The 15,237-nt window shown below is 39.8% G+C and overlaps 2 protein-coding genes across 2 annotated transcripts; both read left to right on the top strand.

Moving 5' to 3' along the window:
• The first annotated feature begins 426 nt into the window (after positions 1-426).
• On the top strand, positions 427-6,420 carry glb1l2 (galactosidase beta 1 like 2). Its single transcript, XM_071472042.1, has 19 exons — positions 427-749; positions 950-1,148; positions 1,345-1,413; positions 1,531-1,626; positions 1,707-1,815; positions 1,936-2,028; positions 2,125-2,206; positions 2,350-2,414; positions 2,582-2,666; positions 2,842-2,979; positions 3,094-3,174; positions 3,309-3,415; positions 3,971-4,117; positions 4,242-4,313; positions 4,465-4,543; positions 4,786-4,873; positions 5,268-5,382; positions 5,733-5,849; positions 5,953-6,420. The coding sequence occupies exons 1-19, from the start codon at positions 737-739 to the stop codon at positions 6,061-6,063; spliced, it is 1,866 nt and encodes a 621-aa protein (XP_071328143.1). The 5' UTR covers positions 427-736; the 3' UTR covers positions 6,064-6,420.
• A 319-nt stretch (positions 6,421-6,739) lies between these two features.
• On the top strand, positions 6,740-14,960 carry ilvbl (ilvB (bacterial acetolactate synthase)-like). Its single transcript, XM_071472041.1, has 14 exons — positions 6,740-7,168; positions 7,662-7,863; positions 8,217-8,344; positions 8,542-8,792; positions 8,925-9,024; positions 9,203-9,300; positions 9,424-9,560; positions 9,717-9,851; positions 10,058-10,172; positions 10,358-10,527; positions 10,886-10,956; positions 11,042-11,113; positions 11,885-11,990; positions 12,140-14,960. Exons 1-14 carry the CDS (start codon positions 7,055-7,057, stop codon positions 12,316-12,318), a joined length of 1,878 nt encoding a protein of 625 aa, XP_071328142.1. The 5' UTR covers positions 6,740-7,054; the 3' UTR covers positions 12,319-14,960.
• Positions 14,961-15,237: the final 277 nt, after the last annotated feature.

Below are 15,237 nucleotides of genomic sequence, written 5' to 3'. Positions count from 1 at the left end.
AAACTACGATGCTTAAAAAGAAAAAAAAACAAAAAACCGCAGGACATGAAAACTGTCAACACCTCACCGATTTCTCATTGTATTTCTTTTTAATTTTTGTTCTCCACAAATCAAATTTTAGAAATTTCACATATATATTCAGGGGTTTTTTTCGAATGCATTTCCCAAGCACTAAATTGGACTAAATGCCCATTTTCATTTTCTGCAATGCTCTTAATCTTGGTTATGACTTTTTATCCTATTAAAATTCATAAAATGTAAAGATGCTTTCACTGGCATACAAAAATAAAAACCTCAAGAGGACAAATAAACAAATAATAGACACACACACACGTCCACATACATATTTTTGAGCACAGTTTCACATGGTCCCTTAGGCTGTGACTAAACTTGGAACCACTAGAGGGCATTAGTACACTTTAGTCAGTAGCTGTAAACTATACCATGAAGCCAACATCACTCTGTACAATACAATGCAATGTAATGTCATGCCTCCCTTCTCTGACTGAGTGCCACAGTGAGACACAGACAGAGAGAGAGAGAGAGAGACAGAGAGACAGAGCACTATTATATTTTTGTTGTGAAACAACAATAGTTTCCCTTATCCACAGAGTGTGAGGCCTCCCAGCACTGTCCTCCTTTCAAACGCTCTCTGGTAAGCTCAGCTTCAAGGTACAGCTTTGACAGCATTTTTGATGTAGTTGGGATTTTCTATAATTCTGCATTTGGGACCTTCATGATAAGTCTTGGTAAGGTTTTGCTTTTACTGTGCCTTTTAAGGTTAGTTTATTGTGCGTAATTTGTATGCTTACTATGTACAATATATCTCAGACTTATCGTTTGAAATAGCCTAAATGTTTCATATACTTATGCACATTTTGAATATAGTCATCCAACACAGCCGGCCTGTTTCTCAGAATGGACTTTTTTCCATTGTGTTTTATCTTAGAGTTCCCCTCTAGACACCACTCTGAAGTAAGTAGAATGAGCCGCTTGGAGGGACTTAGGGCCAACTCAGCTCAGTTCACTCTGGAAGGAGAACCCTTTCGCATCCTGGGAGGCTCCATCCATTACTTCCGTGTCCCCAGAGCCTACTGGGAGGACCGGCTGCTGAAGATGAAGGCCTGTGGCCTCAATACTCTCACAACGTAGGCCTCAACTGCAATTTTACACATTTCAGGATTTTGACTGTTCTTTTACAGGAAGGCGTCAAACACAAATCATATCGAATGTGTTTGCATAAAATGCCTTATGAAACAGGTCACCTTATAATAAAACAGAAACAACCCTAATGGATTTTACAAGCCAGTGGATAGCACTATAACTTATAACCTTCTTTTTCAGATATGTGCCATGGAACCTGCATGAGCCTGAAAGAGGAACATTCAACTTTCAGGATCAGTTGGACCTCAGGTAAAGCTCCCTTCCTCTTTTTTTCTTCTAAGTTGAGTGAATTACTAAATATTATCTTGAGATATACAGAATGGTCTTTTTTTTAAATGTAGCAGAGGGTGTCTCTCCTTCTCTCAGGGCCTATGTCAGTTTAGCAGCAGAGATGGGGCTGTGGGTCATCTTACGTCCAGGACCTTACATCTGCGCTGAATGGGATTTGGGCGGGTTGCCTAGGTAACACTATTTCTTCATTACTTAAAAAAACAGGCTGTATGAGCAGTATGCCATCATAGTTATTCTCATATTTCTTTCAGCTGGTTGTTACAAGATAAAGACATGCAGCTGAGGACAACGTATCCTGGATTTGTCAGTGCTGTCAACCTCTACTTTGACAAGCTTGTCTCAGTTATCAAACCTCTCATGGTGAATCCAACTTGTTGTTTTCATTATATCTTATATTTTTTCAAGGATAATAGAGGAATATTTGAGCAATTGTGAGGCAAATGGGTATTTTTATTTATTTGTGTTTTTTTTTTTTTTAAGTTTGAAGAGGGAGGCCCGATCATTGCAGTGCAAGTTGAGAACGAGTATGGATCATATGCAAAAGATGAGAAATACATGCCTTTTATAAAGAATGTGAGTTTATTAATGTCTTTCTTTGTCACTAAAATGTAGTGTGGATAATTTAGCATCCTTCTTGTGTGTAACATCTTCTTCTTCCTTTGACTGCAGTGTCTCCAGGCCCGAGGGATCAATGAGCTCCTGCTGTCTTCAGACAACTGGGAGGGATTGAGATATGGAGGAGTGGAGGGAGGTAATGAAGATATCAGGAGTTAAACAGAAAAAAAACTCATTACAACATTTATTTAAGTGGCTTTTTCATTCATCTGCTTTTTTTTTTTTTTTTTTTTTGATTTTTGCCCTTGATGATGTTTGAGGATATCTTGCTTATTTCAGTTCTAAAAACAATAAACCTTCAGAGATTGTCATTTGGAGCAATCCAGCACTTGGCTGACATGCAGGTAAGTGGTTGTACCATTTATTAGTTATTTTTACTTTTGCATGTGTAACAGCCTCAACTAAGAGCCAAAGGGGAACATATTTCATTTTGTATTTTTGTGAAAGCTTCTGATAGTAAACAGCAAGATATGTATATATTTAATAGAGGCATGTGTGCTGTTCTGTGTAGCCCCAGAAACCTCTAATGGTGATGGAGTACTGGTCTGGGTGGTTTGATGTCTGGGGAGAGCATCACCATGTGTTCCATGCTGAGGGTATGGAGACACTTTATAACAATCATTTCTCTAGCAATAAGGTGTAATTCACTTCAACTGACAGAGAAGAAGATGCTGCATGTTGCTCTTTGGCTTATGTTGTCTATTATTACATGTTTTACTTATGAAATACTGATCCATCTTGCCGGGGGATTTGTGTGCTTTCCCTCGACAGACATGCTAGCTGTTGTGTCAGAGATCCTGGAGAGAGGTGTTTCCATCAATCTGTACATGTTTCATGGTGGAACCAGCTTTGGCTTCATGAACGGAGCAATGGACTTTGGTGCCTACAGACCTCAGGTCACCAGTTATGGTTGGTAGGAAACACCTTTTGCCATTAGAGCTCAGGGACCAAAAAGCAAGTCTAGGCGTCTCTCCTAAACAAATGCATTGTCTCATACTGTTTTTGTAAATGTGTGCATTGCAGATTATGACGCTCCCTTATCTGAGGCTGGAGACTGCACCCCAAAATATCAACTGTTGAGGAATTTATTTAGCCAGTACCACTGTAAGCTCTCTTTAAGCATCCATGTGCATTAAGCCATATACACCTAGCCTTTCAACTGATGACTTCATTACCTTGGGTAATTGAGTCTGTCATAATTAGCCTTAATTAAATGTTTTTGCTAACTTGTGTTCCAGCTGAGCCTCTTCCTGAAGTGCCCTCTCCTCTGGAGAGGAGAGCATATGACCCTGTTGCCATTCAGCAGCACCTGTCACTGTGGGACAGCCTGCACCTCACCGACAAGGTAAAATACAGATACCGAGCAACACCTTGCTGTGACAGTTGATTCTGTAATCTACTGAGGGGAAAATATTGTATCCAAACTCCAACTCGGCCATACTGTCCCTGCTGGGATGCGAACAAAATGTAAGATGTGGTGACCCTCAGAGAGACATCAGACATGCAGGATGTTAACATTGCTATCTTTATGTGTGTCTGCTGCTGTGTCTCCACTTGTCTAGAGATCTGACAACATGCTGCTTATGCTCAAGACAGATGTCTCACACCTGGCAGCTCAGATTTAGTCATCCGCCCAGGTGTCAACACACCAAGAAGTATCTGTCATTTGCTGTTTGGTCAGCTCTCTTTCCACTTGTGTCACAGTGTCGCACATGCAGACATGTCTTGTACTATTTTATTCAGTGACATCACAAACCCACTTCAGTGACTCCATCTTGCCCTGCCACTGAAACTAAACAGATTATGATTTCATCTCATGGTATTTCTTTTTTACCAGAGGTCTGGTATTTAGTGTGTTCTGCCAGATTCCTGTACCTGATATGTTGGGTTGATCATCCAGCCATACAGGTCAGAGAGGCCAGTGAACATGGAGAGTCTACCTGTCAACAATAAAAATGGTCAGTCGTATGGTTACACACTGTATGAAACCACCATCAGCAGTGGAGGAGCCCTCAACACCAGGAACAACATCAGAGATAGAGCATTGGTGAGGACATACAGCTCAACCCACACAGAAACACATACTGTTACACGCATATTATAGTTTTATAATACTTTTTCTGAGGTTATACACATAATCCTTTCATTGTGACCTTGAATACTATCTACAGGTTTTTGTGGACAGACAATGTGTTGGTAGTTTGGACTGCAAGACTCATGAGCTGACTCTCCCTGATGGACAGGTACCGACTGTTTTTTGTGTCTCTTCTTTTGTGAATCTGCGAAGCTGTAAATGTGGATCCTATTGAAACAGACCGTGAAATGCTGGATTGTCTCATTGTGACCACTTTTCTTTGCTGAATAACTTTCCAAATGATGATTTGTGCATTAAAGGGACAGAGGATGTTGAGTTTACTTGTGGAGAACTGTGGAAGAGTGAACTACGGAAAAGCTCTGGATGAACAACGCAAAGGTACTCTACCTTCACCTTATGTTGGTTTATTGCTTTTACACCAGTTCAGTCATCCGACTCTATGAGTACCCACTGTGCATCTGTAATGTATTCGACAGAAGCTAGCGTTATAAAATTGTTCAAACCAATGGAAGTATCATATCAGTTCAGATCATACAGACTTTCTGCACACTTGTATATACTGTTTTATCTGCTAGTAGCCAACTGTATGTCTGCATTTCATATTTTTTGCTTCATATTAGGTATTGTGGGAGACATTCTGTTGAATCACATTCCTCTGAGAGGATTTACCATCTTCTGTTTAGATATGAAGCCAGGCTTTATGAAAAGGTTGGTAAGCTGAATTTCCACTACACCTCTTCATGGACACTAATTGGCAGTCCCTCATTGTAAATTAAAGGGAAGATTCACCCTCAAATACTGTGCTCATAAACCAGCCTTCTCAATCTGCTTTTCTGACCTTGTATATCTTAAGGCATTTTGGTGTTTAGTGGTATTGGACATATGACTATCTGTGTTTGTTTGTAATAGTGTATGCAAACACTTGTAAATAGATTATATGCTTTTACTGGTTATTAGTGAATAGCAACCTGTAAACTGAAGAAAGTCACAAACAAACAAAGAACAGTATGATTTGCCAAAGCTCTCTCACCACATAATTGATTTTAGTTTCACATGATTACAGAGAGTGTAATCAAATGATCAATGTTCAATCGTGTTTCAGACTAATAAATTCAGGTAATTGGAAGTCTGACTTCAAGTCGCCCTCCGTCCCTGGGTTTTTCCAGGCCAGGCTCTATGTGGATGGGCCTCCCAGAGACACCTTCGTCAGACTCCCTGTGAGTAAAACAACCATAATTTATGGTAAACATCATATAAAAGAGCTGGGGACTGATGTAATACTAATGTGGTGTTTCTAATGTTTCAAATTCATTGTCATTTTAATACAATACTCTGCCTGCATGTTCAATAAAATAGTCATGCACCATAGTATCTTAGTTCTTATGCTGCAGTTGCATTACACTTTGGTTTTCTAGACAGGATGAGAGCCTGTTAAACAAATACAAAAAGCTCAGAGAATTTTTTTTTCCAAGGCCACGTTCTGACGCTTTAAAAGTAGTGTTAATAGTTTGCAAACACACATTCCACATTTTCATTTCATTGATCATATCACTGCATCCATTGACAGGGTTGGGGTAAAGGAGCTGTGTTTGTCAATGGGCAAAACCTTGGACGCCACTGGTCCATTGGTCCTCAGCATTTCCTTTATCTCCCAGGACCTTGGCTCAGGAGTGGAGAGAATCAGGTAAACCCAAGTTGGAGTTCTCCTCTGCTTTCTATTTTTCTTCAGATAATCAATGGCAAATTATGTGTGTACAAAGTTTTATGAGTGTCATGTTTTCTTGCAGATTATTGTTTTTGAGGAACAAAAAGCGGATGACAAAGTACTGTTTGCTGAAAATCCTGATCATGGAAAGACAATTGATGTTTACAAACTCCCCTTTTGCACTCTGCTGTGAAGTAATGTAAAGCAACAACACACACATGCTTCTTCACACACACACACACACACACACACACAGAGGCACAGTTTATTGAAACTAGCAGTTACTGTCACTGATTCAAACACCTACACAGTTAATTCACTAACCATAATAGTTTCAAAAGCTATAGTACTGCAGTATGTTTCATTTTTATAGCAAAGGTTAGTGAAATGTTACACTTTGCCAATGATTCTGGTGCATTATGTCTTGTTTCCCCACAAACCATTAAATTAAAAATCAACACCTTCTGATTTCTGTTTCCTCATTTCATCGTGAACTTTGCTCTGATTAAATATCGCAGTTTGAACATTTGACAGCGTGACACACCCTCACAGCTTCTCATTGGACCAAAGGCCTGTCTATTACTGAAGCGACACTTGACCCACGCACAGACTAGTGGCCGGAAAGAAAGCCGTCTTTTCTTTCACAATAAAGGGATAGCATTTGCTAGACTGGAAAAAATGTAGAGTAAATCCGCCACTAATAATATCGACATAATAGTCATCCGTAATTATCTATGTGAATAAATTGGTGTCAGTGTTTATGTATTGATACGGTTGTGAATATATTGAGTGAAAACGAAACACACGACTTTATTTTGAAGATCAAAGTCGGAAGTGTCGCCTGTAGTTTTAGCTAACTTGGCCTCTCCGCTGTCCACTGATGATCCTGTGTTGGCACAACAATTGCGGAAAGAGCACTCGGTTTCCAACTTGCAGAAGGGCCGACTACATGCCCTTGAAAGCCTTTATTCAGGAACTCTGTACTAGTTCATTTCACAGTGAATGTGCTGATAAAAATTACGACTTTTGAAATGGTTATGTAGCAGTTGTAGCAGCTGCTCCATAGTATCTTAGCTTAGCCTGAACCGGTGAGCTGCTCAACTGGACGAGTCAAGAGTAGGCTTGGATATTAAGTTTAGCTTAGTTGACTTTTTACCACTAAAGGTTTGCTTCGACGTCGTAACATGGAGTCATTTGGAGCCGTTGGCACACTTCTTGGATGCTTCGCGGCCATCGCAGTGTGTGGGCTTGTGTCTGCAGCCTACAAACTTGGCTTGCTCTACCAGTTGTTTCACAAGGTATGTTTTCTCAACATGCATATTTTTCTGTTCCTTTCTCCACATGCATTATATTTTTTCTAATAGTATACTGCACAGAGGGGTTATAGCAAACACCTGCATCCTCTGCCCACCTGAGCTTTGTTAGGTTGTCACAGGTGAAAGGTAAACTGGGCTCCATTAACGTAAACTTTGACCAGCACTGTGGTTTTCTAGCACAAAGGCTATCACAACACCCAGGCTGTTAACGGGATTGCACAAAGGCCAGAGGCACACCACCTCTGCAAGCCTGACAATATGTGGTTATTGTGAAATATGAGAGGCCGGTGGTGTGACAGGTGACCTCCAGAGGGGCTATCACCTCACACTGATAGTTGATTATCTACAGTTTGACAGAGCTTTTTCTTTCTATGTTAACGATTTGGTAATTCTGTTAAATAAGTGAAATTACAGGAATTATCTGAATATTGTCTTCTCTGGGTTAACTTTTATTCCGTCCCCTCTCTCGTTTCAGACTGAAACACAAAGTCCAAGGCATGGGGGCGAGAGTGTGGCAGAGGTCCTCCGTGCCCATGGGGTCAAGTATGTTTTCACTCTTGTTGGTGGACACATCTCTCCTATCCTGGTGGCCTGTGAGAAGTTGGGCATTCGCATCGTGGACACCAGACATGAGGCCACTGCTGTCTTTGCTGCTGATGCTGTTGCAAGACTCTCAGGTGCAGATTTATGTTACAAGAATAGATGTGTCAACATATGTGAGCCTCAGTCTTATTTGAGTTCATGCTACCAGCAGTTATGGAGAATAAAGGAACTGGGTATGTGGTAGCCTTGTTAAGGTGTGTCTTGGTAGAGGGCTTTCCCACTACAGTCAGTATTAGAGGTGTACTCTATCTATCAGCATTGACAGAGGTTGGATTACATATAGGTGTACCAGTGTCGTGACGCTGGTATTTCAAACAGTTTTAGACAGAACTCTCTTGCATATTGTTCTGAGCCAGTCATGAGTGTGTTTTTGGGGCTATTTGATAGCTTGATTGTCTATTGATTTGATTGGCTATCCTTCCTCCAGGCACTGTCGGTGTAGCAGCAGTGACTGCTGGCCCAGGCCTCACTAACACAGTGACAGCGGTGAAGAACGCTCAGATGGCTGAATCTCCTTTGCTCCTCATAGGGGGAGCTGCTGGTACACTACTGCAGGTGGAGTGGATTACAATACTGGTGCAAATATGATGTGAATGTGCAGGTAAAATAAAATAACAAGAACAAAATAGTTTGCAGTTTGGAGCAGTAAGTTCAGCTGCTGTCAGTCACAGTGTATGATAGAGCTTTAAGTGTGTTATACTTCAACTGTTCTCAGCTTCATTTTCTAACCTCTCCATCAACTGTTGGTGCAGGGAAGAGGAGCGCTGCAAGATATCGACCAGATGTCTCTGTTCAAGCCGCTGTGTAAGTTCTGTGCCTCCGTCAGGACTATCAGAGAGATCGTGCCTACGGTCAGGAAGGCCCTGGCCATCGCCCAGTCTGGAACTCCTGGTCCTGTTTTCATAGAGTTCCCCATCGACACACTCTACCCCTACCACCTGGTGTCCAAAGAGTTTGGGGTTAAGAACCCTCCCAAAGGCCTGATGGGAAAAATCGTCTCATGGTATTTTATCAGCTTGTCTTGTTGACACAGGACATTTATAATAAAAATGATAAATAATAATGATATAAAATTACACATCTTTGCTCAAATGATTTCATGTGATTACGTGATTTTTTTTTTTTTTTTCCTAAGGTACCTCAGTAACCACCTCATGAACCTGTTTGCCGGAGCTTGGGAGACCAGAGACGTGTCACCGCTTCCTGTTGACATCCCACAAGCCACAGATGATCAGGTAAGACTGTAGCTGATATTAAAGATATGATGCTACTTACACAATCTTGCCAGTGTAACATTTTCAGTGAAATATCTCAATCAGACAACCCTCTCGTTGTGTACAGTATGAAGGAACCCAAACCAGAGTTTTAAATGGTTCGCTCTTTTTTTTTTTTTTCATTCTCAATACATATCAGGTACAAAGGTGCATAGAGCTGGTGAGTCGAGCTAAGAAACCTGTTATTCTGCTGGGCAGCCAAGCAACACTACCCCCAACACCAGTCGATGACATTAGGTAAAGGACAATGTCTCCTGTCTGCCTCCCCTTTACTTTTTTATCCTGTGTGTGTCTGTTTCTCTGGCTCTCTACTATTTGGTTGCTCACTATTGATACTAGAAATGTTGTCCTGCTTTACAGGAAGGCATTGGAGGATCTAGGCATTCCCTGCTTCCTCGGGGGCATGTCTCGTGGCATGCTGGGTAAAGACAGTCCTATCCATATCAGACAGAACAGGAGAGATGCTCTGAAGGAGGCTGACTTGGTGCTCTTAGCAGGTCAGGCATTTTTAAATTTGATAAAATGAAAATGTTATATTTGAATATTCATTTAATAATTCGGTAACTATTTTGATACTTTTTGAGGCATCCAGTATAGCCACAGGCTATTCAGCATTCCTTGAGAAATTTTAACATTGTGTGTTATGTTTGCAGGCACCGTGTGTGACTTCCGCCTGAGCTACGGCAGAGTTCTCAACAGGCGAAGCAAGATCATCGCTGTCAACAGAGATAAGACCCAGCTGCTGAAAAACTCTGATATGTTCTGGAAACCAACTATAGCAATTCAGGGTATGTTCACAAGCTGCCCTCATCAGCCAGCTTTATAATTCAAGCAGCAATATGTTATTTTAGACCTCTGGTGATTAGTGAAGTGAAAAAAAAAAGTTTTGTCACTGGTTCCAATTTCTGCACTGAACACCTTTATTAATGCAGTATGTATGATGTGCATCGATTAAATGTTTAAAATCTAAAATGTAAATGTCGGTCCATTTTAGGTGACGCGGGTTCATTCTTAGTGCGGCTTTCTAAAGGCCTGAAGGGACATCGCTGTACAGAGGAATGGCCTCAGAGTCTCAAAGCAGGGGATGTGACCAAAGAACATGCAAACAGGTACGCAAAGGTGACGATCACTGGATCACTGTATCTCACTGTGTATTAACTTCCTTACTTAATTAAAACGTTCTTCGTAGTGAAGGCTTTAAAAACAAGGAAGGAAACATTATGTTATCAGTTATTGTGACGTTCGTGCAGGTGCGACCTCTCCATCACATAAACCAGATTTTTTTTTATTCCAGGTCTAAAGCTGATGAGAAGACAGACCGCCACTTAAATCCACTGAAAGTCCTCCACTGTGTGGATGAGCTGATGGCAGAGGACAGCATCATTGTTGCTGATGGGGGTGATTTTGTTGGAAGTGCTGCTTACATAATGAGACCAAGAGGACCCATGCGGTGGCTGGATCCAGGTGAGATCCCGCAGATCATAACAAATGGCTGATGGTTATTTAGATGTCAGAGAAGGGCTTGACATCTCAGTAATATGAAAATGAAATAATAATTTTAAATGACTTAATTTGTTGACTGTAGTTGTTGGTTGATTTATTGTTTGTTTGTCTGTATATAAAGAGATTACCAGAGTGCACAGAAAACTATGCTGTAGTGGTCAGGTTCATGTTCAAGTTCACTCATGTTATCCAAAATCTCAACTTTGTTCTACATAATCACAAGTCATGTTTAATCTATTTTATAAGAATGTATTCTGAGGTTAGTAACGCTTTGTTTGCAGTCACAGTATCATGACCGTCCTGTTCCTCATTCTTACAGGAGCCTTTGGGACTCTGGGAGTTGGAGGAGGATTTGCCCTGGGGGCAAAACTATGCCGACCTGAAACTGAGGTATAGTATTTATTCAGGAATTTCTTAAAGCACTTTTCTGTGTTCACCCTTTTATGAATGAAATGCCTCTTTGTGTGCTTTTCAGGTGTGGATAGTATATGGTGACGGCTCCCTAGGATACAGTGTTGCAGAGTTTGACACGTTCACTAGACACAAGGTAAAATCATCCACACAATTATAGGGAACTGTTTTAACCATGAACAACTGTTTTATCCATCACAAATGTGAAAGAGTAGAGTAATTATTACAAGCAACACAAAGCGGTGTTAAGTTTGAAACAGTTTTGGCCAGCCATTAACAATCAGAGCATTACTACTGTAGGGAACAGCATAAATGGAAAAAGTACTTTAGATTTAAATCACTTAAAAAACGGAATACAATGCACATTAGGGTTAGGCTAATACAGATCAAAGGTATTATATAGCTTTAATGGAGCATGTGTTTAAATTAGAATTCTTTAAATCAAATATTAGCCACAAATTACTGTCTCCATCCCACATACTGTATTTTGATGAGAAAGCAGTATCTTGGATTGGATATATATAGTGTAATTGATCAGCTCCACCTTTCAGTTTTCTTTTGGAAACTGCTGCAGCCGTAACTAAATTGTAAGACAACATTTTGATTAGATTTTAAACATTTATGCATCCAGTTTTTGTGTCTGATTATCATCCTCTTTCTCAATTGAGAGTTTTACTGGATCAAGCTGTCAGAGCCTGGAACAGAATTATGTAGAAATTATGTGATAAAAATTAAAGCTCTTGGCTGCTGTAATGCTAAACTAGCTTTTAACATATATTGATAAACCATCATAGGCCTCAGCAAATGCTTAACTAAACTGCATTGTTTCTGTACCAATAACATGAAAGAGTCTATATTTTTGTTTTCTTTTCTTCTGTTATTCCACCTTTTATTCTTCTTATCCCAGACACCAGTTATAGCTGTGGTGGGAAACGATGCGTGTTGGAGTCAGATCTCCAGAGAGCAGGTTCCCATCCTTGGCAGCAATGTGGCATGTGGCCTTGCATTTACAGGTAAGTTGTCTCCAAAACAGCGTGGTTGAAAGTATATATAGTATGTGCACAGATGATATCGCACACACTGAACAGAATTAGTTTATCTTTATGTCTAATGTCTGGGCAGTTACTAACTGATGAACTGTACTTTCTCCTCCTTGTTGCAGATTATCACATAGTGGCAGATGGTTACGGTGGTAAGGGCTACCTTATAGGGCGTGAGGACGAGGACAGGCTAAGCGACATCATCAGACAGGCTCAGAAGGAGACCCGGGAGGGCAAGGCTACACTCCTCAATGTTCTGATAGGGAAGACCAACTTTAGAGAGGGCTCTATCTCTGTTTAGAGCAGAGATATTTTTCTTCCTTTAACTTTAGCTGCCTTCACAGAGTTGCAGGCTCTTTGAAAGGTTCCAGAAAGCAGGACAATATTATTTAGCCAAGCCCCGACCAGACCTCTGGTAATTCTGTGTGCTTATAAAGCCATATTTCACTTTGATAAGAGGAAATGCCCACATTATACTGATCTCACATAGTCCAGTTATAATATCACTTATTCCCTCATCAGATTAGTCACAAATCATACTATTACAAAATCTGCAAGCACCAGTCATGGCTATTATTATTATTATTATTATTCATAACCACCTAACTTAACTATTAACCAGTCCTTATATTTAAAACATAGCTGCAGATCTGACAGCCTAGAAACCAAAGCTTTTGTTGTGTGTGCTACTTTCAGGGTCATATTGTGTTCTTTGAAAGCATTTTGAGAAGGGAAAGACAGATTTTACCTCTTGGGAGTTTGATTTTTGACCTACCTTTAACCAGCCTGTTATAACCTGGATAGATGTTTCTTGCAAATAAACCAGTGACAGAAAATCACTCTGCTTGAGAGGGAACACCGGTTTAAGTTATCAAAAGTGACCAGTATGCCTTCTCTCCTCGACTTTGTACTTTATTGGTTGGGATAGAAATTGGTTAAATGGGAATTATTTTTTGAATGTTTGAATGTTATACCTTTTTTAATGTTTGATTGTATATTCAAATCCATTCCCCCCCTTTTACACAAACTGTTGAAGGCAGGAATGTTGCACCGGCATATTGCCATCCCTCACAAGGTTGGCAATATGCCGGCTTTGTTTGGTTCAGTGTAAACAAGCAAAGGCGTCAGAACGAGGGGTCTGATAACAGGATCTCTGTTTAAAAGAGGCTATTGATATGTATAGATGGAAAATTTGTCTGCTGATCAATTATGTATTTAAATGATATTTAATACTGATTTGTATGGAGAGCTGTGGGCTATCATTTAAATATGCCTATACACACTATGTATTGCACTACAATTATAACTTACACCAGGTGGGCGTCATCTCACTCCAATATTGCAGTTTTATTTGGTACTTTAAGGGATTGAGGTTATGTCAAATTTTTGATTATAAAATGTTTATTTGGATTAATTCTCAAATAAATTAAAAAAGGAAAGTGGTTAATGAGTGAGCTTTTGAATGATCATATCATAGACTGAATTGAAGGTGCTTGTTATATTTTACCGATTACCATCTACTTATTTAGAATTTTTTGTGTAGTCTCAGTGATGACAACCATAAAGTCTAACCATAACATTTATTACTTTCTATATCTCTTGTCCTACAGTTACAATATTTATAGTTCAATATTAACAAGCGTGTGGTCAACATGGCTGCCCAAATGTTAATGTTTGGTTTAAACTGACAAAAAAGGTTGGATTAAATTGTATGTTTTCTACAGTTAGCCTGCAGAAGCGGAGTTAATATTGCTAACACACCCTGCTACTTGACCTTCAAATCTGGCAAGAGGTGCAACATAGAGGTGTGTATATGTATTATAAACTATGGACTTCTCTTCTGGTCAGTGGCACCACCTGCAGATGGTAATGAGGTACAAAGCAAGACACCCTTGCTTTATGGTATGTCTGTGTGCCCAGTATTTTGGAAACACGGCAAAGTGTACTCATGCCACCTGCACCTGCACCCATGGTGCAAGTGGTCCCACAATCTCCAGGTAAATATTTGATCTAAGTTGTTGGATGGACTGCCAGCTGCACCACCGACAGAGTGGTTCAAAATGATATCATATGTTGCCTCAACTTTGTGAAGTGACATACAAACAGTATATATCTCATCAGTTATCAATAAAATACTTGACACAAGAGCAGCAGACAAAACACTAAGGGATTTAAGTTACAAATGTTTTAGTTTTTAGGTGCTGTGACCTTTGCCCTTAATACTGCTAAGTGCAGTTTTCATTTTAAACAGGAGATGGCAGGCTAGGCTAGTAGGAGTTTTACTGAAATTGTCTATGCTGACGTGTTCCTGTTTAGCATAAAGATATGGGGGAAAATCAACAGTCCATCTGGGAAAACATCTGCTGTTGGGAGTGTCAGTAAATACCAGCCTCCCTACAACAGGGTTTGGTGTGATTCAAAATGAAGACAGGGTTTATAGGTTCACTCCATCGTCGCCACTTGGTTTACTCTGAAACATGAAAACTGTGGCTTTTAATTAAAAAAGTTTAAATATGCAAGTGGGCCTTACTGAAGTTAGTGATACAATATTACTTTACTTTTAATACACATGATAATCATATTGTCTAATCATGAGGCCTCAAACACGAGGACAGATTGGTTGAGTTCTTATATTTTCTGAATGATTTTACACATTTGATTCCACAGATTTCTGAATGATGCTATAAAAGGGCTGCAACCTGCGCAATAATTTAATAAATGCAGCAGCTTATGGTGTAAACAACAGTTTATACAAACAATGTGCAATAGTGAAGATTGCTGTCTGCTGTCTAGCCTCTTGACCTTGGTTGACGTCACCCAGTCAGAAAGCCTCTAGGTTTTGCTGCATTCAAGTGCTCTTTACAAATCTCTTTTTTTTAGCTTTTAAATTTTAAACAAGTGCTTTGTTGTTTTGTTTTGAGAAATAAAGTGGTATTGATCTACTTTGTGATTCAGTGGATGAGTAAACACCATTGTATGTATGTGTATTGAATTATTCAAGATGGTGCCTCTCATATTTCTGAACTCCGTTAAATAAACTACTGTGAACAGATTTAGACTTTATACTTGACATGGTATATCAGAATGACTCATACAAAGTATTACCTTAATTACTAAAAATGACTCCTTTTCTGTCGTAGATGTGTGCTGCTTCTGTTTCTTGCTTATATATTTTTTTTCAGTTTTACAGATGGATGAGTCTGTTTTTGCCATGCTGTCA

Source organism: Trachinotus anak, unplaced genomic scaffold (assembly GCF_046630095.1).
Source record: "Trachinotus anak isolate AG129_WGS33_773 ecotype Australia unplaced genomic scaffold, CSIRO_AGI_Tana_v1 ptg000034l, whole genome shotgun sequence".
NCBI classification, from domain to species: Eukaryota; Metazoa; Chordata; class Actinopteri; order Carangiformes; family Carangidae; genus Trachinotus; species Trachinotus anak.
Note: the sequence above shows the minus strand (reverse complement) of the source record. Positions and strands in the feature narration are given on the sequence as shown.

Excerpts from the sequence above, each read along its gene's own strand:
- glb1l2 (XM_071472042.1), top strand. Across the intron at positions 2,207-2,349 it reads ATATGGAGGAGTGGAGGGAG|TTCTAAAAACAATAAACCTT; the intron begins GTAATGAAGATA and ends TGCTTATTTCAG. Across the intron at positions 5,383-5,732 it reads ACACCTTCGTCAGACTCCCT|GGTTGGGGTAAAGGAGCTGT; the intron begins GTGAGTAAAACA and ends ATCCATTGACAG.
- ilvbl (XM_071472041.1), top strand. The coding sequence starts at position 7,055 with ATGGAGTCATTTGGAGCCGTTGGCACACTTCTTGGATGCTTCGCGGCC. Across the intron at positions 8,793-8,924 it reads ATGGGAAAAATCGTCTCATG|GTACCTCAGTAACCACCTCA; the intron begins GTATTTTATCAG and ends TTTTTTCCTAAG. Across the intron at positions 9,561-9,716 it reads TGACTTGGTGCTCTTAGCAG|GCACCGTGTGTGACTTCCGC; the intron begins GTCAGGCATTTT and ends TTATGTTTGCAG.